Source organism: Trichechus manatus, unplaced genomic scaffold (genome assembly GCF_000243295.1).
Source record: "Trichechus manatus latirostris isolate Lorelei unplaced genomic scaffold, TriManLat1.0 scaffold00008, whole genome shotgun sequence".
Classification (NCBI taxonomy): Eukaryota; Metazoa; Chordata; class Mammalia; order Sirenia; family Trichechidae; genus Trichechus; species Trichechus manatus.
In genome coordinates, this window is record NW_004443944.1 from 20457423 (window position 1) to 20482067 (window position 24645).

Sequence of the window (24645 nt, forward strand, 5' to 3'; positions counted from 1 at the left end):
AAACATGCAATCAAGATGCATTGATAATTACTGGTGATTGGAATACAAAAGTTGGAAACAAAGAAGGATCAGTAGTTAGAAAATATGGCCTTGGTGACAGAAAAAATGCCAGAGATGGCATGATAGAATTTTGGAAGACCAACGACTTCTTCATTGCAAAACCTTTTTTCAACAACATGAACAGCAACTATACACGTGAACCTTGCCAGATGGAATACACAGGAATCAAATCGTCTACATCAGTGGAAAGACGATGGAGAAGCTCAACATCATTTGTATGCGCAAAATATTGAACAATGCAGGAAGCACCAAAAGAAGAATGGAAGGAATACACAGAGTCACTGTACCAAAAAGAAATGGTCAACGTTCAACCATTTCAGGAGGCAGCATATGATCAAGCACTGATGGTATTGAAGGAACAAGTCCAAGCTGCACTGAAGGCACTGGTGAAAGATGAGGCTCCAGGAATTGACAGAATACCAAGTGAGATATTTCAACAAATGGACACAACGCTGGAAATGCTAACGCATCTATGCCAAGAAATTTGGAAAACAGCTACCTGTTCAAACGGCTGGAAGAGATCCATATTTTTGCCCATTCCAAAGAAAGGTGATCCAACAGAACGTGAAAATTATTGAATAATATCATTAGTATCACACTCAAGTAAAATTTTGCTGAAGATAATTCAAAAACAGTTGCAGCAGTACATCGACAGGGAGGTGCCAGAAATTCAAGCCAGATTCAGAAGAGGACATGAAATGAGGGATATCATTGCTGAGGTCAGATAGATCTTGGCTGAGAATAGAGAATACCAGAAAGATGTTTACCTGTGTTTTATTGACTATGCAAAGGCATTTGACTGTGTGGATCATAAACTATGGATAACACTGCGAAAAATGGGAATTCCAGAACACTTAATTGTGCTCATGCAGAACCTGTAGGTAGACCAGGAGGCAGTCACTGAAGCAGAGCAAGGGGATACTGCATGGTTTAAAATCAGGAAATGTGTGCGTCAGGGTTGTATCCTTTTACCATACTCATTCAATCTATATGCTGAGCAAATAATATGATAAAATGGACTAAATGAAGAAGAACATGGTATCAGGATTGGTGGAAGGCTCATTAACCATCTGTGTTATGCAGGTGACACAACCGTGCTTGCTGGAAGGGAAGAGGACTTGAAGCACTTAGTGATGAAGACCAAACATCACAGCCTTTAGCATGGATTGCACCTCAACATAAAGAAAACAAAAATCCTCACACCTGGGCCAATAAGCAACATCCTGATAAATGGAGAAAAGATTGAAGATGCAAGGATTTCATTTTACTTGAATCCACAATCAATGCCCATGGAAGCAGCAGTTACAAAATCAAATGACACACTGCATTGAGCAAATCTGCTGCAAAAGTCCTCTTTGAAAGTGTTAAAAAACAAAGACGTCACCTTGAGGACTAAGGTGGGCCTGACCCAAGCCATGGTGTTTTCAGTCACCTCATACGCATGTGAAAGCTGGAAAATGAATAAGAAAGACCAAAGAAGAATTGATTCATTTCAGTTACGGTATTGGTGAAGAATACTGAATATACCATGGACTGTTAGAAGAATGAACAAATCTGTCTTGGAAGAAATACAGCCAGAATGCTCCTTAGAAGCTAGGATGGCAAGACTTTGTCTCACCTACTTTGGACATGTTATCCGGAGGAATCAGTCCCGGGAGACGGACATCATGCTTAGTAAGCAAAAAAGAGGAAGACCGTCAACAAGACGGACTGACACAGTGGCTGCAACAATGGGCTCAAACATATCAGTGATTGTGAGGATGGTGCAGGACCAGGCAGTGTTTCATTTTGTTGTATAGAGTTGCTATGAGTCAGAACAGACTTGACAGCCCCTAACAACAACAACTGGAATAGCTTGGGTCCTGCCCAGAAACTGTGCAAGGAGCCAGGTGATTTCTCTTCTAGCCTTAAAAGTATGTGCATTCAATTCAACTGAGGCAGGATTCCTAGAGTCCCTGCTTCTTGTTAGGCCCTATGCTAAGCAGCAGAAGACAGAAGATGAGGTCACCACCCTAGGGAGGGATCACTCTGCCCCTCCCCTTAAAGGGGGATGAGAAATGAACTGACATTTAAGTTAGGTGCTTTATGTCTAATATACAAGCAACACCTAGCATGAGAAGTCAGAGCTAAGTTTGAAGACCAGCTCTGCCCTTTACAAGCCGAATGAACTTGGGCACATGACTTCACCTGCTGAGCCTCACATTCCTCATCAGGAAGTTGGAAAGAATAATATCCACATTACAGGATGCTTGTGAGAGTTAGAGAGTATACGTAAAGCACCTGGCACAGTGCCTGGCCTATTGTAGGTGCTTGGTAAATGGTAGCAGTAACTACTATTATTTCAGGTAGTTGACCTTGAAAAGTAGGTATTATCTATGTTGTCAAACAAGGAAACTAAGGCTCAGAGATATTAAGTGACTTGCCCAAGGTCACACAGCTAGGAAGTGCCAGCTATGGCCTCCCTCCCAGGAATCCTATAATCAGAGAAAAGCAGAGCCAGGAGGCATCATCCTGCTTCACAGTGGAGAACCAGAGGCCCAGAGAGGCCCTGCGTCTTTCCCACAGACTCACAGCAAGGCCAGAGATGAACTTGGTTCTCACATGCTTTGTTGAAATCCACAGGCCATGCCCTTGGTCTCTGAGAGAAAGCGAATCCTCAGGGAGATCCAGAGAGCTGGTATGGGCATGGCTGTACCTTAGAAGCCATGCTCTTGCCATTGTTCTATCCCCAAAGTATCTCAAATGAAGAGGCAGCCCCCTACCTATCTTCTCCCCCTCTGGGCTCCCCTCGTCACTTATCCCATCAATTACCAAGCATCCACTGTGAACACTTTGTGGAGGACATGGGGGTAGATGACCTGGGACTTACTCTGGAAATCTTCCTGCAGGATCTTCTGATACTTTGGAGGGCGTCCAATCCTGGAGAGAGAGGGACAAGGTCCATGGCAGGGTATCAATGCCTGGTCTTGCCCAACAAGATAGGACCCTGAGCCGAGGGTAGCCCGGACCCTACTCCCTGCCCTCCGCACCGGCCATGATGACGGCGCTTCTTCCTCGGGGAGAAGCCAGAGAGGTTCCTCTTATGGGCCGAGGCCTCTGAGTCAGAGAGCTCCGCTTTTAGCCGGCTCTGGTTCCTCTCAGCCAGTGGGCAGCCTGACAGGCAATGGTGAGCTGTGAACTTGCCTGTGACGTGGCCAGAACCATCACAACCAGGAGTAGGGCACTTCCTGGAGAAGAACAATTCATCAGTTGGGCTGGATGCACTTGTCCCCACTGAGCCCTCCTTCCCCAACCCTGGTCCCACTCAGAATGTCTTGGTGAACCCTGATCAGCTGGCACAAAGTAGATGTCAAACAGACCCTCCCTAAACAATACCCTGAGGGAGACCTTCACTCACCGATGATGAAAGCTGTACTTGGAGGTCCTAGTGTGTGGCAGGCTCTTATAGCCGAGAACGGGACAGCCTCCAGGGGAGGCAGAGCTGGGCTCTCTGGGTCCTGGAGAAGCAGGAAGAAAAGTCACCTCCTAAGCATATGCTCCCAATGAGCCTGCCCCTTCATACCACAATACCCCAACCTGACAACTAGGGGAGACAGAAGCTCTCCTAGGGTGAGGAGGATGGGATGTGCCAGAACTCACTATGGGCTCTGGGTTCTTGGGGTGGGGAGAATAGAGGGCAAGGAAGGAAGTTTCTAAGGGGAAGATCAGCACCAGAATTAGTTCTCCAGCTACAGGGGTCCTGTGCTAGGCTGTGCACCATTTCCTGCTACTAGATATCTGCCTCTCTTTTAGGAATGTGGGCTTGGCTCTCATATGCAGGCCATCCCCTTGGTCTCTGAGAGAGAGAGAATCCTCTGAGAGATCAACCCAAAGCTGGTAAGAGCACAGCTGCACCTTAGAAGCCACATCAGGCAGATTCATGTTATTCTCTGGGTTTGTTTTCCCACTTTCATTCCCAAAACTTTGTTAACTTGTTTTTAGGCTCTGTCCGCGCTTGGAGGAGAACATCAGAGAAGGATCAACACCCCATATGAGACAAACGTGGCGGCAGGAGGGAAATAAGGGGAATCCTTAGGGTGAGAACTGGGATTGAACAGTCCAGTAATGCGAACCCTAATCCCTGCCTATGCAGAGGGCCAGAATTTATTTAAGGGAGCCAGCATTTCCTAGCAAACACAATGCACGGTCTGTGTGGCTCTGCTAGATGCTGAGAGAACTCCCTGGCGTATAACTACTTCCTAAGCATATGTTCTCAATGAGCTTGCCCCTTCACACCTCGATCCCCCGAACCCAACAATTGGGGGAGACAGAAGCTTCCTTAGGGGGAGGAGCATGGGGTGTGCCAGAGCTCACTGCGGGCCCTCTGTCAGACCTGGGCATGGTGGTCAGAGCCCCCTGGGCAAGCTATAGGAAGGGAGAGTGATCAGTGCTAGGGAGGGGAGCGGGTGCTAGACCTCAGTGGGAAAGGGTCAGAGTGCCCTAGGGGTACACACGGAGAGGAGGCTGCAGGGGATGTCCGGTCTTGGAGCACCAGCCCGCAGGGTGGATGTCTGGGTGGTCCGCATCAATCCAGAAGTCATAGGTATGGCTCCAGCCATCAAAGTGGAGCTGAGAAGGAAAGGCCCTTGGAGGTCAAGTGTTCCTCGTGAAGCCCAGCTCAGCCGGGAGCACCCTCAGGCTCCAGGAGGCTCTGCCATCCCTGGGGCCTGTGAGAAGCAGGATCCTGGATTGGAAGAACCAAGGGGCCCACCTCACAATAATCCCTCTCAGCCACTACATTTTCTAAGGGTTTCACTTATTAAGTTACTGGCATCTCCCATCAATTCTTGAGTAGGGTAAGGATTATTTGCCCCATTTTATAGATGTGAAAGTTAAGGCTCAGAGAGGGTAAATGATTTGCCTATGCCCACAAAGGTCAGTCAGGGATGAGGCTAGCACAAGATCAAGATCTTCAGCCTCCAGTTTAAAGCTCTTTTCCTCACAGATGTGCAGCCTCCCTTTTGTCTGCCTCATGCTAGTCCTTCCTCTCTAACAAGTCTACGAGCTTTCTTCCCAACTGGTCTGTCCACTCCTCCTGCCCTAGGGTCCCAGGGCCACCTTTATCCGGTGATCCTCCACGTCCTCCACGCTGGCCACACGAATCAGGGCTGGGTTCCTGCGGTCCACGGCCTCTAGCTTCATGTTGACCAGGAAGCTGTGGGGAGGTCGCTGCAGGGAAACAGTTGTCTTCAGGCCAATGCCCAGATCAAAAGGGGAGAAGCCCAAGTGTTCTGCCTGGGGAAACTGTGGCCTGCCCAAACTGGGAGGCCAGGGTCCCATCCTGGCTGCCTCAGTGTACCACGTCTTCCGGAGCTCAGCTCTAGGGGCAGAGAGAGCTGACTCACCACCTTGAAGGCCCAAGCAGGCACAGCAGAAGCCCTGGTTTCTTCCAGATACTTCTCCCAACAGAAGCTATCAGGGTCTGGGTAGTCTGGAGGAAAGGATGAAAATAATGTCAAGCCACTCAGGTGCTACTGTGCTGCTGGGGGAGCTCTGTGCCTCCAAGGAAGACCAGGAGCAAGGAAGGGCAGAGGCCCTTGGAGTACTCTCCCCCTTCCCATCACCACAGCCAGCTCCTTGCACTGGGCTCCTGAGGCACACTAATCAGAGATGAGCAGCATCAGCACCCCAACAGTTCACAGGGCTGTCTGGCTCCCATTACCCTTCTTGCTCCCACTCCAGCCCTAGCCCCATCTAAGCCTATTATTCTGGAGTCAGTGTAACACTCCTGTAGGGAAGGATACACCTTTCTTAGCTGTGGACTCCCGGCTTCCTTGCTGAAGTGGTCATCTAAATCTCTTCCCCTAAACCTCAGTGGGGCCAGGGTTTGACAGGACTCTCCTAAAATAATCCCTCAATATATTAGGGGTTCTCATCTCCAGGGCAAAGAAGCTGAGGCTCCAGCAGATACTTGTCCCCTCATCCTAACTCTAAACCCACAGGTAATGAAGTATCGGTAAGGGATCAGGGGAGAGGGATGGTGGGGCCAGGCTTGGAAAAGGGCATCTGCTCAGGCTGCACAGTCACCTTGTGGAGGGGTGAGGGGCTTCCCTTGCTTCTGGCACCAGCCCACCGGGTGGATGTAAGGGCTGCTGGGATCACACCTGAAACCCAAGAATACCTCACTGTCCCAGGTGAAACTTTGAGGGTCTGGGCCTGTCATCCTATGACAGTTAGACTGAGATGACTGATAAGAAAGTTAGAAAATTCCAGCATTAACTGAAAACTCTGATACCACCATAATATCTAAGGGAAACTCAAGAGTCAGAGGGGTTTGCTCATCTTAACCTTGCTATTTTTAGATGAAACATTTAATATTAAGTTGTGTTTCTTACGATATAGATCAAATCCATAGGACAGTTGACTATGCCCCCATCTCCCCCCAAGCAAGATACGAACGTCAGGACTGCGCTAGGGCCACACAGTGTCTAAGGTTTGAAAGTAGCTGCCCTGCCCCTGCCATCCCTCACCCCCCCAGCTCAAGTCTGGGCCCTCTCACTACCAGTAGTCGTAAGTATCGTCCCAGTTGTCAAAGTGCACTAGAAAGCGGCTGTCCACCACATCGGTTACGCTGGCCACACAGATGAGGGATGGGTTCATGCGGTCGACAGCCTCCAGCTTCATGCCCACCTGGAAGCCCAGGGGCGGGGAACTCTGGGGGTAAGAAGAGGGGCTGCAACTCGAAAGATTAGACAGGAACCTTAAGGGGCAGTAAGTTATGTTAATGGGGGAGAAACAACTTGGAAAAGGAGGGTGAGAATGGTTGCACAACTCGAAGAATGTAATAATGTCACTGAATTGTACGTGTACAAACTGTTGAATTGGTGTGTGTTTTGCTGTGTATATTCTCAACAATAACAACAAAATAAAATTGTAAAGTTATATAAATAAAATTTCAAAAAAAAGAAGAGGGGCTGCTACAGCCAGTGCCAGGCTGGCTAATGCTGGCCCAGAGCTCATCGGCAAAGGAAGGAGTTGTGTACCAGCCATGACTGGGGGAAGGGGTGGGGAGTAGGGGAGGAGGGAGGTGAGAATAGGCTGGGAAAAGAGGGTCCCTTCAGGGCAGGATCATAATCCCGAGCCACTCAGAAACTTATGGCCACCAAGGTGAACTCCGAGGAAGCCTTACTTGTGACAAAGAAAAGCAACTGGCAGAAAGATATTCGTTTACCCAGAGTCTGGCAGACCAAGCACAAGTCTTCCCCCGCCTAGACAAGTCTGGTCTAGCCTGGGCTGAGGCAATCAGGTCAATAGTGGGTGGTGGGGAAGGAAGAGGCCAATGTGTCAGTAGCGCAGGGGGAGGAGACAAGTGATAACTGGGCACCTTCATGTACCAGGCATAAGCTTCAAGAAACATCATCTTACTTGAACTTTATAACAACACTATGAGACAGGTGTTATCACCACCATTTTATAAGTTAATCAACTTGCCCAGGACCACACGTTAGTCATTGGTACAGCCAGGATTTGAACAGTTTGACTTGTAAGTCTGTATTCCCTGTCACACCAGTGGGTGGAACCCCACCAGCCACCTGGGAACCTACAAGTGTGACGTTTGAGGTGGGGAAGTGATTGCCCCTGCCTCAACAGCGTGGTGGAGTCCCTGGCCTGAGGGGGCGGTGGACTTCCGATATGTTAATATTTCTAATGTGGGATACCTGAACTGCTGGGAAAAGCTGCCAGCTGTCTTGAACAGAGAAAGACAAGAGGTGAGCTATTGGGAACGAAAGGAGGAGCTTCAGTGTTGGTCAGGAGGACAGAGAAAGACGCTTCCAGAATAGAGGCTTTGACCTTATACCACAGAATGGCAGAACAAACCAAAGCAAGAATATGTGAACAATGACATCTCCGTGCCAGGCTGAGAGATTGGCCCAGGGGTTCTGAGGAGATATGCTGAGGAGAGGATTTCTGCAGTAGGGAAGGAAGGAGGAACTGGGGAAAAACCTACAACCAGCTTTGCCCCTGTGGCCCTTGCCCCTGCCTAGCTGTGCTCCCATTTGATTCGAGAGACCATAACAAAATTGAGAGCACCAATAGATGAGCTCCCGTCTGATGAGTAAGACACCCTGGTCCAGGCTGGCTGCAGTGACTCAGTCCCATGGGGTAGATGTCACTCTCGCTCAGGGGCACTCACGTGGCTCTGGCTCACAAACAGGTGCTTGGGGGCAGCCTGACCTCTTGTGCTGCGCAGGTACTGGCTCCAGCTGAACTCCTCCTCCTTGTAACCTAGGCCCCTCGGGGGGACAAACAGAGCGCCGTGCAGACAGAGGGCACCCCACACTGAAGCAGTAGAATCAGGCAGGCCTGAGGACCCTACAACCCCTCAAGAGCCTTCCCAAAAACCCCCTGCAGATGCAGGACATGACCTGGGTGGACACTCAAAGGGCAGTGCCAAAGCAGAAGCCCTGGGACTTCTGGTCAATGTGGTCCTAGGGCAGAGTCCTATCAGGATACAGTGAAGAACAGGCTGGTTTTGGATTGGGCAACAGAGGTCAGAAAACAGAGCTGGAAGGAGGGGGACCAAGGACAGGATCTGAGGTCTCACTGACTCACCATGACGAACTCCAGCTAGGCCTTACCTTTAGGGGGCTGCAGCTTGTGCCCAGTCTTCTCAAACCAGCCAGCAGGGTGAATGTCAGGGGAGTTGGCATTGATCCAGAAGTCATGGCACTCAGAATATCCATCAAAGTGCAGACGTAGGCGGTAGCCACACACCTGGCCCCATGACGGGGAATCACAAGGACTCCAGCGTCAGCAGACACCCCACTCCCTACTCCTCACCTCTCCTGGCCCAGCCTGGTGGTCTGAGGGGCTCTAAAGCTAGCAGGCTCCCCATCTCCACCTTTCTTCACTCCCAGAAACTACCATAGATGTTCCAATGCTCAGCTCACCTCAGCCACAGTGAGGATGAAGTACATGGACGGGTGTTGAGGGTCAATGCCTTCCAACTTCATGCCCGGTTTGAAGCCATTCTTGTTATGAGTGACTGCTTGGTACTGTCAACGCACAGATTGGACAGGACACAGCTTCCATCCAGTCTTATCCTTGCCTAATGGGCTTGGGGTGAAGGAGCTACCTTTAGGCCCCACCCACCTGGCACTGTCAAGGCATTAGCTTATATGGGGACCTTTAATGCAGGGATGCAGAGAGAGGACAGCTCCCAGATCCCTTGAAAAATGGGAGCTGAGTCAGGGGTGGACTTAAGAGCTCCCTCTCTCCCAAGTAATGAAAAGATCAGTGTACAGGGTTGAGTACAAGGCACCAGAATTCAAAAGATGCAGTGATATGGGTGAGCCTGGGTTCCATCTCTGTGTTTCTTCCCATCCTGGAAGCCCCTTACAGTGTGCACTTCTCTACTCTGGGCCCTTAAACAATCTGCCCCCCTTCCATTCTGCCAGTCCATGAGGGATGTCAGACACAGAAAACCCCAGAGGACCTGAGTTTGGTGCTGAGTCCCTGCGCTGGGAAGGCAAGCTCTTCCTAGGTGGAAATTGTCCAACTCACGTCCTGGAAGAGGCTGACAGGGGCAGTGATGGCCTTCTGCTCTTCTAGGTAGGACTCCCATGACCAGCCTTCCTTCTTCTTACCTGACGCCATAGAGAGGAGACAGACACACTGACCCCTGGGCTTCTCCTGATGTACTACTTTCCTTCATTTCCCCTGACCAAGCTCTATCTTTACTGCCGAAACAAGCCTTTGTCTGTAGTCACATGGTGCCCCCTGGCCCCACCCAGTCATGATGGTACCAGACACAGGGGGCTCAGATCTGAGGCTACACCAAACTCTATCAGCTTCAGCCCCACCCCCAGGCTACTATCAGCAGAAGTACTTTGGATTATACAGCAACTCACTGCTGCCTGGAGCCCTGGTGGTGTGGTGGTTAAGAGCTATGGTGAGCTACAGCTGCTAACGAAAATGTCGGCAGTTCCAATCCACCAGCTGCTCTTCGGAAACCCTATGGGGCAGTTCTCCTCTGTCCTACAGTGTCTCTATATGGTCACTATAAGTTGGAATCGACTCAATGGCAACCGGCTTGGTTTTGTTTTGTTAACTGCTGCTCAGAATGATCTGAGGTTACAATTTCAGCCACAGGGGGTCCTGTTCTCTGTCCTTGGACATTTAATACAGGACAAAGCTGAGTGATGGGTCCTGAGCCAGGTGACTTACTCACAATGTCACTGTTATGAATTGAATTGTGTCCTAACCTCTATGCCTATGGTTATAATCCCATTTGGGAATGGGTTGTCTTTGTTATGTTAACAAGACAGGATTAATATAGGGTGTATCTTAAATCAATCTCTTTTGACATATAAAAGAGATTAAAACAAGCAAGCTAAAGAAGCAGAGATGGGGAAAGAGAAATGCCAAGCCACATGAAGATTGCCCAGGAGCAGAAGATCAAAGAGATAAGGACCTTCCTCCAGAGCCAAAAGAGAAAGAAAGCCTTCCCCTAGAGCCAGCACCCTGAATTCGGACTTCTAGCCTCCTAAACTGTGGGAAGATAAATTTATGTTTGTTAAAGCCATCCACTTGTAGTATTTTCATTATAGCAGCACTAGATAACTAAGACCTCCACCTAAGCTCACAGGGAAAGAGCAGGATAAAAAGAAGTGAGAGGGAAAATAGAGAAAGAAAGAAAATGGGAGCGGGGACACACAGAGATTAAAAAACCCACTCTTTTTCAATTCTTCTTACCCTGAACATTTATAGGTCCATAGAGATGCAAATGCACATATGTGCACTTGCTGTGTCCACAGAGTAAACAGACTGATTCCACAGCCCTCCTGGACACTCACACTCTGTGCAGGCATGTGCATGTGTGCACGCGCACAGACATACTTGTATGCATACACTATTATCAGTGCCCTATAGCCCAGGTCCTGCCCATATCTCGGAGTCTCAGGGTCCTGGGGAGGGGGAGACGAAGTCCCCTGTAGGACCTTCAGTTTAGCCTGAGATGGAGGCTGTGATGGTTAAGATTGTACGTCAACTTGGCTAGGCCATGATTCTCAGTGTTTTAGCAGTTGTGTAATGTAGTGATCACTTCCCTGTTGAAATCTGATATGTGATCACCCCCATGATGGAATCTGCTGAGTGGTACTGGCAGGGGCGGGGCCTGTGGCAGCTCACTGCTCCCTCAGCTTCATCTCTCTGCCTTCCTCTGGTTACTTTCTGCCTGTTCACCTTGCCAAAGTTTTTGGCTTGTCCCAGACTCAGCAGCTGCCTCTTGCTGTCTCACCTCCGGTTCTTGGGACATCAGCTAGCAGCTTACCTGTCAATCTTGGAATTCGTTGATCTTCACAGCCTGCGAGCAAGAGTCCTGTTCCCTGACCTGCTGATCCTGGGTTGGCCAGCCCCTGCAGCTACCTGAATCAGGAGAAACCTTGCGGTCTTGTCTGCTGATCTTGGAATTCATTGACCTTCATAGCCTGTGAGTGGGAGCCCTGCTCTCCAACCTGCTGACCCTGGGTTCTCCAGCTTCTGCAGCTCCGTGAATTGGGAAATGCCTCTACCCTGATCCATGGACTTGGGATGTTTTAGCCTCTACAATCACGTGAGCTGTTTCCTTGATATAAATCTCTCTATATGTATACTTATATGCTTTACTGGTTTTGCTTCTCTACAGAACCCAGCCTAAGACATTTGGTACTGAGAGAGTGGGGTGCTGCTCTAACAGATACCTAAAATGTGGAAGCGGTTTTGAAATTGTGAATAGATAGAGGAGTGGCAGAAGCAAAGGACCAGCAGCAGCAGAGAACCTGCAGCAGTAGAGAAGCAACAGCGGCAGAGAACCAAAAGCAGCAGAATCAGGAGACCAGTGCAAGATGGCACTGGAGCCAACCCACGGAGCAAGAGAGCTGAGTGCCTGTGCACAGGAGGCTTCCTGGCGGAGTGGGGTGCCTCCTGATACTTATTGGTGAAGCTAAGCTTGCAGACCCACGGAGCCAGAGAGTTGAGTGCCTGTGCGCATGAGGCTTCCTGGTGGAGTGGGGTGCCTCTGGGCAATTACCGGTGGAGCTACAGAGCTTTGGAACACTTGCCCCAGCAGGGCAGATGCGGGTGTGAGGCCCGAGGAGCCAAGAGGCTAAGAAACCAGGAAACAAGCTGAAGAGACAAGGTACACAAGAAGCTGAGCTGCCTCAGTCTCAAAAGGTATGGCCATGACCTCAGGGGTTTCAAACGGTGGAGCCATGGACTCTGGTGCTTCTAAGGGTGGAGTCGCCGCTCAGATGGACTGGGACAATGGTGTGCCTAAAGCTGAGCGAGCAGAGTTGCTGTCCCAGTGGGCCTGGAAGGTGGAGCTGAAACCCAGCGCCAAAGGGCCTCCACTCAGAATCTGGAGAGTGTGGCCAATACCTAGAGTCTGGAGGGCAGGGCCATTGTGTACATTGTCTCAGAGGACAGAAGATTATTTTCAAAGCCTTGAGGGCTAATGTAATGTGTTCTGCTGACTTGCTTCGTGCCTGTTATCCCTTCTTTCTCTCCAGTTTTTCCCATTCGTAATGGAAATGTCTAGCTTGTACCTATTCTGCCATTGTACCTTTGGAAGCAGATAGCTTGTATTCTAGATTTCACAGATGAAGAGGAATTTTTGGATTTTGGACTTGGAGTTAAGACTTTTGCTATGAAATGATGGGGTGAATATGTTTTCCATGTTGCAAGGATGTGATTTTTTGGGGGGCCAATGGGTGGAATGTCATGGACTGAATTATGTCCCCCCAAAAATATGTGTGTCAATTTGGCTTGGCCATGATTCCTGGTATTGTGTGATTTTCTTATCTGTTGTAAATCCTGCCTCTATGATATTAATGAGGGAGGATGGGTGGCAGCTGTGTTGGTAAGGCAGGACTCAATCTACAAGACTGGATTGTGTCCTGAAGCAATCTCTTGAGATGTAAAAGAGAGAAGTGAGCAGAGAGACAGGGGGACCTCATACCACCAAGAAAGCAGTGCCAGGAGCAGAGTGTGTCCTTTGGACGAGGGGTCCCTGTGCTGAGAAGCTCCTAGTCCGGGGGAACATTGATGAGAAGGCTGACAGAGAGAGAATGTCTTCCCCTGGAGCTGATGCCCTGAATTTGGACTTTTAGCATACTCACTGTGAAGAAATAAATTTCTCTTTGTTAAAGCCATCCACTTGTGGTATTTCTGTTGTAGCAGCACTAGATGACTAAGACAGAGGCCTAGCCTCCAACACAGAGGAGAAAAACCTGTGAAAGGTTAGAACATGTGAAGTAGGCTGACCAGGTTTTCAACTGAAGGCTACAGACAACTAAAAAGGTAACAACTCACAAGAATCAATTCATATCTTTTGGGTGAATAGCTCCAGTTTCTTCTACAAACTTCTGTGCCTCAATTTTGTCATCTGTAAAATGCAGGTAATTTCATCAACCACACGGGGACATTATAAGTATTATGTGTGATGCTGTGTGTAAAAGATCCTTATGAAATACGAAGTGCTAGACTCATGTTACTGGTCCTTCCTAAGTCTCCACTAAGTCTTTCTACTTCGAATTCTAGCTCTGTCTTGCTCTGGCTCACTTGGCCACTGCTTTGGATCATGCAGGCTTAAAATGATTTGTCACATGGAAAGCTTTTTTCTTTAGTAAGTGACTAGAAGCATCGGTCTTGAGGTGCCTGAATTTCTATTACTGTACAGAACCTTGAAATTCCAACCAACTGATACAGTTGGGCCAAAGCAAGTGTTTTCTTTTTTGCAACTGTTTTGTTCATCAACTGATCAACTGAGCCATCAAATCTCTCAGAGGCATACGTCGACACACTAATTTATGGTGCATCTCTTTCTTCTATCCTTTGTCCCGAATGAAATATGGATTATCCCTTGTCATAGATTGAATTGTATCCCGCAAAACTGCCTGTCAACTTGGCTAGGTCATGATTCCCAGTATTGTGTGACTGTCTACCATTTTGTTATCTGATGTGATTTTCCTATGTGTTATAAATCCTATCACTATGGTGTAGTAAGATGGATTAACGGCAGTTATATTGATGAGATCTACAAAATGAGTGTCTTAAGCCAATCTCTTTTGAGATATAAAAGAGAGAAGTGAGCAGAGAGACATGGGGACCTCATACCACCAAGAAAGCAGTGCTGGCAGCAGAACACGTCCTTCGGACCTGAGGTTACTGCGCTGAGATTCTCCCAGAACAAGGGAAGACTGATGCATCACAAGGACTTTCCTCCAGAGCCGACAGAGAGAGAAAGCCTTCCCCTGGAGCTGACACCCTGAATCTGCATTTCTAGACTACTAGACTGTGAGAAAACAAACTTCTCTTTGTTAAAGCCATCCACTTGCGGTATTTCTGTTATAGCAGCACTAGATGACCAAGACATCCCTTAAAACACATCACCTACTACATTCCCTCAAAAAAAGCCTCCACTTCTCCTGCTTGGTCTTCATCTAGACTTACTGAGTAGGGAAAGGGAAGAGAGAGAAGACTTCAGGATGCCAATCTTATCATCTTTATTGTTTCTTGACAATGGAATTCCACATTATCCTTCACAATACCTCTTTACTTTCTTCAATCGCTGCTACTATTACCAAGCCCTTCCAAATAACCATTTCCTGCTCCCTGGATGACAATCTTCTTTTCACCTCACTTTTCCCAACCCATAACATAAGCTAAAGGCTGACTACTAGCCACACTACTCATCTGAGGTACCACTGGCCGTATTTGGCTCTTCATCTCCAAGTTTACCTCCCATTAGACATACTTGGTCATTTGAACAGAACAAGGGGATACTGCATGGTTTAAAATCAGGTAAGGTGTGGGTCAGGGTTGTATCCTTTCACCACACTTATTCAGTCTATATGCTGAGCAAATAATTCGAGAAACTGGACTATGTGAAGAAGAACACCGCACCGGAGCTAGAGAAAGACTCATTAACAACCTGCGTTATGCAGATCACACAACCTTGCTTGCTCAAAGTGAAGAGGACTCGAAGCACTTACTGATGAAGATCAAAGACTACAGACTTCGGTATGGATTACACCTCAACATGAAAACAAAAATCCTCTACTGGAACATTAATATCATGATAAATGGAGAAAACATTGAAGTTGTAAAGGATTTCATTTCACTTGGATCCACAATCAATGCTCATGGAAGCTGTCAAGAAATCAAATGATGTACTGCATTGGTCAAATTTGTTGCAAAAGACTTTAAAGTATTAAAAAGCAAAGATGTCGCTTTGAGGACTAAGGTGCGCCTGACACAAGCCATGGTATTTTCAATTGCCTCGTAAGCATAAGAAAGCTGAACAATGAATAAGGAAGATGGAATTGATGCCTTTGAATGAAGTATGATGTTGATGAAGAATACTGAATACATCATGGACTGCCAGAAGAATGAACAAATCTGTCTTGGAAGAAGTACAAACAGCCTCAGGATTACAAACGACATCTGTTCCTAACTGTGTCTTTAACTTGAATTTGTAAGTAAATCAAAACATGTGCATAAGGTTCTTATTTAGCCCTACTTTAGTGCAAGAAAAGGCTCAAAGCCTTTTCAACGATTTAAAAGGTGCACATGAAGTGAGTGAAGGTGATTGTGATGAAGAATTTGTTGCCAGGAGGGGTTGGTTCAATCATTTCAATGTAAGGGCAAATTTACCTAACATTAGAGGGCAAGTATGAGTTGTCCGTAAATTGGTAACCCAGGGACTTACTGTGCAGTCAGAATGCTCCTTAGAAGGGATGATGGCTAGACTTTGTCTCACGTACTTTGCACACATTATCAGGAGGGACCAGTCCCTTGAGAAGGACATCATGCTTGGTAAAGTAGTGGGTCAGTGAAAAAGAGGAAGACCCTCAGCGAGATGGATTGACACAGTGGCTGCAACAGTGGGCTCAAACTAGGAATGATTTATGAGGATGGCGCAGGACAGGGCAGTATTTTGTTCTCTCGTACACAGGGTCACTATGAGTCGGAAGCTACTCACTGACACCTAACAACAACAACAACACAGACGCCCAGCCAATGGGGAAAGTAGGGGCCGAAATCCAGCTCAGGCTCCTTGCCAAGCCACGTGGTTGAATCTATTTTGAAGAAAGGTTGCCTTTTTCTACTTGGACTGCTCGGTAGAGGCACCTTTTTACAATTTATACAAAGGCACAATATAGGCTAGCTGTGGCACTGATCCTCTCTTGACTTCTAGAAATGCTCCTTTGCTTATTCCTGCTTTCTTAAACCAGATGCTCTTGGCTAGCACTCTCTTTGGCAAAATCAACCTGTCGTAAACAAAACCGGTAACTTCTCTGCCAAAGCCTGTTCTCCTTTTGGTATTCCTATCAAAGTAAATGGCACTACCATCCATCCAACCCAGTCACACAAGCCAGAAACTTGGAAGCAGTTCTTGATTCCTCTTTTTTATTCCCCAGGATACGATAGTCACTGAGTCCTGCTGATTCCAACTCCTAGATATCTCTTGAATCTATCTCCACCTCTCCATGCTCACCATCCTTCTTGCTTTGAACCTCATTCAAAAACCTCTTAACTGATCTCTCTGATCAAAATACACTGCCAGAATGTTTCTAAAATAAAAACTTGTTAATGTTATTTCTCTGCTTTAAGTTCCACATTAGTCTCTCATTTCCAAGCAAAACAAAAAATTCAAACACCTTTCCAAAGCAAAGTCCTCCGTGAACCAGTTACTCCCTATCCCTCCAGCCTCATCATGCATTCTCATGTCCCTGTGCTTTTGTGCCTTTGCACGTGCTAATCCCATTTTCTTGGAGATCCTGCCCCCACCCTGTCCCATCCTTCTGACTATCTTCATTATCCTTCGAGCACCAGCACCTAGCATAGGGCTTTACACAGAGTAGATGCTCAACAAATGTTTGTTAGACGATTGACAGAAAAAAACGGGTGAGTGGATGGAAGGAATGTCACCCCACCTCCCCCATGAGGCCTTCCCTGACTCTGTGAGGCAGAGTGTCCTGTGACAGTTTCTTGTATCTACATAGCTCAAAATCAACAGTTATTACACTATTATATAATAACTACCTACTTACATATCAATTCTGCAATTAGACTGTGAATTCCTTAATGGCCGGTATTGTGCTTTGCTTATCCTTAACTCTTAGTGTGCAGCCCAGTGCCTAGTATACAGTAGGCACTTAGTGTTTGTTAAAAGAAAGAATAATTGAAATACTACATATCAAAAACTGTGGGATGCAGCCAAAGTAGTACTTATTTATGTTATTGTACTTTAGATGAAGGTGTACAGAACTAGCTTCTCATTAAACAGTTAGTACACCTATTGTTTTATGACATTAGTTAACAACCCCATGATATGTCAACACTCTCCCTTCTTGACCTTGGGTTCTCTACTACCAGCTTTATCATCCCCTCCTGCCTTCTAGTGCTTGCCCCTTGGCTGGTGTGGCCATTTCATCTTGTTTTGATTTATGGGCCTGTCTAATCTTTGGCTGAAGGGTGAACCTCAGGAGTGACTTCATTACTGAGCTAAAAGGGGGTCCGGGGGCCATACTCTCAGGGTTTCTCCAGTCTCTGTCAGGCCAGTAAGTCCGGTCTTTTTTTGTGAGTTAGAATTTTGTTCCACATTTTTCTCCAGCTCTGTCTGGGACCCTCCATTGTGATCCCTGTTAGAGCAGTCAGTGGTGGCAGCGGGACACCATCTAGTTGTACTGGACTCAGTCTGGTGGAGGCCATGGTAGTTGTGGTCCATTAGTTCTCTGGACTAATCTTTCCCTTGTATCTTTAGTTTTCTTCATTCTCCCTTGCTCCCAAAGGGGTGAGACCTGTGGAGTATCTTAGATAGCTGCTCACAGGCTTTTAAGACCCCAGATGCAAAGCAGTATTTAGAGGGAAATGATAGTTTTAAATGAACATATGAGAAAAGAAAAAAGCTGAGCTTTCTTCTGAAAATTAATGAACTAAGCATCTATTTCAGGAAGTTAGAAAAGCAAAATAAACTCAAAGAAAACAGAAGAAAGGAAATAAAAAAGGAAAGACAAATGAAATGTATAAGCCTTGGCAAGACTGATAAAGATTGATAAAGAAAAAAAGAGAGAAGGCACTCATAACAATAAAAGAAATAAAAAAGGGGATATCACTACATATCCTGCACACACTAAAAATGTAAGAGGATATTATGAATAACTATACTCTCATTTGATGAATTCCCTTCTTTATCATCCAATCTCTTGCCTACCTCTATACACTAGGGAAATTGCTCTCGAGTCACCAGTGCCAAAATTCGAAGACTTTTTCTCATTCCTCAACCCTCCGGATCTCCATGTACCACCAACCACCCATCCCATCTTAAAATTTCCTTCTCATTGCATTCTCTTAGGCTCTCTTCTTCCTCTTCTATTTCCATTACTGATTCATCTTCCTCCCACTCCAACCCTACTCCTCAATGGTGGATTCCAAAAACCAATACAGTACTTTTCTCCCATCTTCTCTTTTTCTGTTCACTCTCCTAGGAAGCTCCTTTAGCATGGCTTTAGTCATTTCAGTATAGGTACTTTGCAAACTAACGTCTCTGGTTCCGACCTTTCACTACAAGGTCTACAGGAGAAAAAGACATTGTAAAGAAAAGAACAGAATGCCAAGATTAAAGAATAACTGATTACAATCATCAGGGTGCCATAGTACGCTGGTTCTGTTTTAAATTTGCTACAGAAATACATCTTGGTATTTTTGTTTATCTCTTATACTTATAATCAGTTCATCTTAATATACAAAAGTTTAATCTAGAGCCTATGTCTCACAGGGATCCATGCCTGGGGATTACCAAACTGAAAAGGCTGGGTTCCATATGTAATGGTTTATTGTTTACCTGGTGAAAGCCATTAAAACTGCCATCACAGCTTCTAGGAAGTATAAATGGACTTTTTTGAAAATCTAATGAAATCCAGTCCATCTCCCCCAAAAAGTAAACAATTAATAGAATTTTGCATGTATACTTAGTTTCATGGACCTCACTTAAGAAAGCTTTGCTGTCAGAGCCATACTACCTACTGTTGAATAGAATTATACACTCATTCTCAACTTGTTCCCTAACTCTAAATAGCTTTCCTTCTATTTTAATATAAAATCTGTGCCCTATAAAAATGTGTATGTAAAGCAGTAACTATAGAAGATTTGATAAATAGGACATAATCAAAAATTAAAACTTCATCCTCTTCAAAAGACATTGTTTAGTATGGAGTATGATGAGGGACCAGCACAGACTGGGAGAAAATATTTGCAGTACAAACATTTGACAAAAAGACTTGTATTCAGAATATCTAAATGTTATGGATTGAATTGTGTCCCCCAAAAATGTGTCAACTTGGGTAGGCCATGATTCCCAGTACTGTATGGTTGCCACCGTTTTGTGAAATGATGTGATTATCCTATGTGCTGTAAATCCTAACCTCTATGATGTTAATGAGTCAGGACTCAATCTACAGGATTAGGTTGTATCTTAAGTCAATTTCTTTTGAGATATAAAAGAAAGAAGCGAGCAGAGAGGAGAGGGACCTCATATTACCAAGCAAGAAGAGCTGGGAGTGGAGCATGCCCTTTGGACCTGAGGTCCCTGTGCTGAGAAGCTCCTAGACCGTGAGAAGATCAATGACAACAACCTTCCCCCAGAGCCAACACAGAGAGAAAGCTTTCCCCTGGAGCTAGTGCCCTGAATTTTGGACTTCTAGCCTCCTAGACTGTGAGAGAATAATCTCTGTTTGTTAAAGCCATCCACTTGTGGTATTTCTGTTATAGCAGCACTAGATAACTAAGACAATAAAAAATTAATAAGAAGATAAACAACCCAAATAAAAATGGGCAAAATGTACATCTAAAGTAACTTAAAGAGAAAATAACAGTATACTTATAGGATTACTCTGAATCTGAAAAGACTATAACAAGCTGATCCTGAAGAGTGCCACTATAGATCCTTGATCTGGATATGGGCAGAATGAGAGATGATACCAGAATATCAGTAATGGTTAAAATGATCAGAATAGCTATTAACAGATAAATTATAACAATTTTGGCAACGGTGTGTTAGAAAGTGATCATTCAAACAAAAGGGCTGTTGAAAAGATGGAGTTAAATGAGATAGAAGGCCTGAGGGTACATACAAGTTTTCTGTTTCTGACCAAATGATAAAACAAGGACTTCACTGATTACAGGACACTGCTTTGCTGAGGATTTTCTGCACATTTCCCCAAGAAACAAGAAAAAGTACCCCAGTGGTACATGTTTCTATTAAAACAATTGGAACACTCCATCATGACTAGATATGTGAATCCAACAGGAAGCCATCAAACTGCCAAACAGAGAGTAGATAAAGCACAGATTCTCCGCATACACAGGGGACTCGAGCAACCCCACCACCTCCCAGATTCTTCTGTTCAAATGACCCATGGAAAATGAGTGAAAAGATTTTAGCCATAAATGCAACCTTCTTCTGTCCACTGATAAGTTTCTCCTCGGGGAGGGGGGACGAAAACAAAAACACAACACCATACAAATGCTCACAGTTGAGGCAGTGACATGAATCAAAAGATAACTTTGTACTGGGCAACAGGACCTAGCTAAGAATATTGAGTTATGGACCTATTTCCTTAAGTTAATAAAGAGAAGTTGAACCAATAGTAGTCAACTCTATGGCACCTAACAATAAAGTGGAGATAAAATGAGTATAATAAATGACTACCTCCTAGAGTCATTGCAAGCATTCCTCTGCCCGTCTTAAGAGGCCATAAACCAATGAGAGCTAAGCCTTGGCTTCTGATGGGATAGTCTTAGGAGAGAGACAGAGCAATGAAAATCTTGTTTGGCTGCAATGGGCAGAAGGTGGGAGATGTACTATAGAGTTCTGAGCCCAGGACACAGATTGGGCTCCTCTGATTGGCACTGGATTCATGTGGAACCACTCAATAGCACTAAGCCATCCACTTTAGGATGATGTCCTAAGAACTGACCTACGCTCTGGTTCTCTCTGGGATAGGAAAGATAGTGCAGCTGAGTCACAATCCAGGAGGAACCACCAACATTCAACTCATCTATTGAACAGCGTTTATTGAGCACCAACTCTTTACATGCTCTGTGCTAAGCATAAAAAATAATAAAACAGTTTCAGTCTCTATGTTCTGGGAGCATGTCTTGAAAGAGGAAGACAGACAATAAGCAAATTGCTACCTGGTATCTAGGTGATTATAAGTGGGATAAATGCTACACAGCTCCAGCTGATAGTTGCCAAATAGCAATGTGGCAAAAGCAATGGAGAAGGCTAGAGGGCCAGAGCTGACTATGAATGACCTCCATTCCATTTTGATTAGAACTAAAGGGTCTGAATAGGGCTCAAATAGGAAGGTCAGACCAGGGAAGCCTTGCTCACACCACCAAAGGGGAGAAATACATGTCCTTCCAGGAATGACCGATCAAGTCTTCAGATACTGAGTCATGACCTCCTTGGTGGTAGGGCCTACTCACAACTCAACAAAAGGGGATACACAAACACATATATAATCCCCATGAATGTCATATACTAATGCACAAACCATAAACACTGTCCCTTTCTCTCTCTCACGCACTAACCCATGCTCCTCTATATATACACAACACACCATCACAACCATAAGCCACACTCCCAGCCTCACATCATTGGGTATATACACACCTCACGTGAATACATACATACAGGCCACCATACCAGGCTGGCTGCTGCTCCACTCCTCACTCTCTGGGGTGCCAGTGGTGGGTTGTCCCTCTGGATGCCTCTCTTCTTCTTGCTTCTCCTGCAGAAAGGAAGGTTGATCTCAGCTTCCTGCCCTTGTAGGCTGAAGTGAAGCCCTGGTCTGATTCTGGCTCCTGCCTGGCTGTCTGGCCATATGGTGTTCTGCCCAAAGGGGTGGAATTTCTTCTCGGTCAATGGCAGGAACACAGCTGCAGGAGACAATGCCCTAACACCTTGGCCCAGACTCACATAAACACACACCCCCTAGTTACACAGTCTGCCTACAACTCTCCTCACTCCCAGGTGGGCAAACTGAGAACACAAACACCTGCCCTATGCTGATTTTACTTGCCCACTAGAACCTTCATGTACTATCTCCTCCAGCCCTTCTGCAGCTAGAGCCTGTGATCCCTGGCTTCTGGGCTCCAGTGATGAAGCTTTCCACCTGCCTGCATATCTACCTTGGGTGCCAGCTCCCGTGAATGTGGCTTAGCTCTGACACGAGACTGAGATGGGAATGCTCAAAAAGCAGGGAAGTGATTTATTCCTTTTCCTCCAACCAGGAACAGGACTTGACTCAGGATGGGCCCCCAAAATAAGATGAATGAGTCACTACAGTTGTCTTCTCTGGCCCTGTCCCTCAGATGACCTGGACTGATGGAGGGAGCAGTGGGAATTGAGGCATATCCTATGGCCGCCCCCCCCCCCTCATTGCCCTCTTCCTACCATGACCTCTGTCTCCGACTCCTCCTCTGATGGGCTCTGGTATTCCCTGCACTTCCGCTTCTTCATAGGTTTGAGTAGTTCAGAAGCCTTGGTGCAGCCTGAGGAGTTCTCCACGATGACTGACCTGAGGGAGGGGCAGCCTGAGAGAAAGAACAACTGCCCGGGACCACTCAGCCCCTCTCTTAAGCCCTGAACAGGAATGAGGCTTTGGGGAACTAAAGGGAGGGCAAGTAGGGCCGCAATCCGCTCCCCCTTACCGCTCCTGGAACAGCCGGGGGCAACCATCATTGGAGGAACCAAGGTCTGGGCCGGGGCCTCCCTGAGGCCCGCACGCCTGGCACTGACAGGTGGCATCATCCTCTGGGGGGTCCTGAGAGGTAACTTCTGGAGGGTCCTGAGGGAGGTCCGCTGTGGAGGCCAAAGAGACCTCAGGCCTCCCACACATCAAAACCACACCTCGGAGCCACGCCCCCTCAGTTTCTGCCTCCACCTTGGTCCCACCTCCTCGGGTTCCGAGCCGAGCCCGAACTGGCCGCCACAGCCTTCCCCACTTCAAGACCAACCCCCAAGACACACCTGCAGGAACACCTCCAGCCCCGCCCCCTCGAGCCCGGCTCCCTGCCCGAGGCTTCTCAGGGAGCGCGTGGGGGTCCAGCTCAGGACCTGGGGAGAGGAGCTCCTACCCGGCTGTTGGGTGCCCGCCTCGCCACCTCTCGCCGAGGCCTCGCCATCTTCGTATTCGGTCACGCCTTCCCGCCGCAGCTCGGGGCTCGGTGGCTGCTCCGCTCCCACCATGGTCAGTGGCGCGTACTCGCTTATCCGAAACTGGAGCGCGGGAGCGTCTGAGGACCATAACTCCTGGACCTGGCCTGGACCCACCTCGGAGCCGACACGGTCTCCCTCTCGCGGCCTCACTCCAAGCCACACCCCCAGGGTCCCGGAGGCTTCGGTCCCTGAGCGCTTCACTCCAAGTCCCGCCCCTAGAGCGCCGCAGACCCCATTCCCCAACCACGTCCTTACGGTCCCAAGTGCCAGGTCCCCAGAGCACCTCACTCCAAGTCATGCCCCCAACAGCCTTCAAGCCTTCGCTCCTGGGCACCCCACCCAAAGCCACGCCCCAAACCACACCCTCGGGGCCTCCAGTGCCTGGTACCCCATAGCGTCTCAGGTCCTCACCCCTAAGCCACGCCCCTAGAGCCCCTGCCTCAAAACCCCACTCCCCAGGATCCCCGCCTCAGCCAGCTTTCCCGCTCCACCTCAGGCCCCGCCCCGTAGATGCAGCTCAAGGGACCTCGCCCATTCCCGCAGACACTGACCCGCAGACCACTCCCAGGAGGCGGGACCGCAGGCTCGGTCCACTCCAGTAGCCGCACCGTGCTGGCGCTGGAGCTGGTTGCTGGCCCCGCACTTAGCTGAGGCAGCACGGTGGCCGTGACCTGTTCGCTGCCGGCCGCCCGCTCCAGGGCGCCCACATGGATTGACTCTCGAGGGAAGCAGGACACATCCAGGGCATTGCTGGGCAGGCTGAGGGTGGCTGCAGATACATGGGCAGACATGACACAGGTGAGCCTGGTGGCCTTGCCCCAATCCTGCCATACATGTCTGGGCAGGTGAAGAGTCATCCCCTCCCCAGGATCCACACCTGCTTGAGCAAGTATGGGGATGCTCCTCCTCCCTAGACCCCTGGCTTAGCCCACCTGGGATAATGAAGGCAGTAGCTGTCAGGTGAGAGCCGGAACCCGGGCTGTCTCTGGCCACCAAGTGGACGCTTACTTCCCCTGTGGAGGGCCCCTTCAGCGTCCTCAGCATCTCCATTTCATTATGCCCCTCCATCCTGGATGGCCTACAAGCCAAACACATCCCCAGGCAGATCAGAAAGAGTAGAAGGGGGGTTTCTTTGAGGGGGAGCTGCCCACCCCCAGGCCAGCAACCTGCAGAGAAAGGCCTCAGCCCTGAGGGGGTAGGGTGTCTCAGGACACCAGCATCAGGTCTGGCTCCTGGTCACTGGGAGGTCTCCAGCCAGGTGCTGCACCTCTCTCCCACCCTCCTCTGTAAGATGGTTGCAATGGTATGTATGAGGGTGCTTTGTAAACCGGGATGTACAG

The 24645-nt window shown here is 47.7% G+C and overlaps 1 protein-coding gene across 1 annotated transcript in view; it reads right to left on the bottom strand.

Moving 5' to 3' along the window:
- The window catches only part of L3MBTL1 (L3MBTL histone methyl-lysine binding protein 1), a 34921-nt gene extending 10548 nt beyond the window's left edge, over positions 1 to 24373 (bottom strand). The window contains 19 exon segments of the mRNA XM_012558678.1: positions 2930 to 2979; positions 3090 to 3287; positions 3458 to 3557; positions 4554 to 4668; positions 5158 to 5268; positions 5445 to 5530; positions 6127 to 6203; positions 6602 to 6753; positions 8234 to 8325; positions 8679 to 8814; positions 8991 to 9095; positions 9604 to 9686; positions 16767 to 16772; positions 21791 to 21875; positions 22541 to 22664; positions 22798 to 22948; positions 23224 to 23365; positions 23857 to 24074; positions 24229 to 24373. Coding sequence (XP_012414132.1) covers positions 2930 to 2979; positions 3090 to 3287; positions 3458 to 3557; positions 4554 to 4668; positions 5158 to 5268; positions 5445 to 5530; positions 6127 to 6203; positions 6602 to 6753; positions 8234 to 8325; positions 8679 to 8814; positions 8991 to 9095; positions 9604 to 9686; positions 16767 to 16772; positions 21791 to 21875; positions 22541 to 22664; positions 22798 to 22948; positions 23224 to 23365; positions 23857 to 24074; positions 24229 to 24373 — 2176 coding nt within the window.
- Positions 24374 to 24645: the final 272 nt, after the last annotated feature.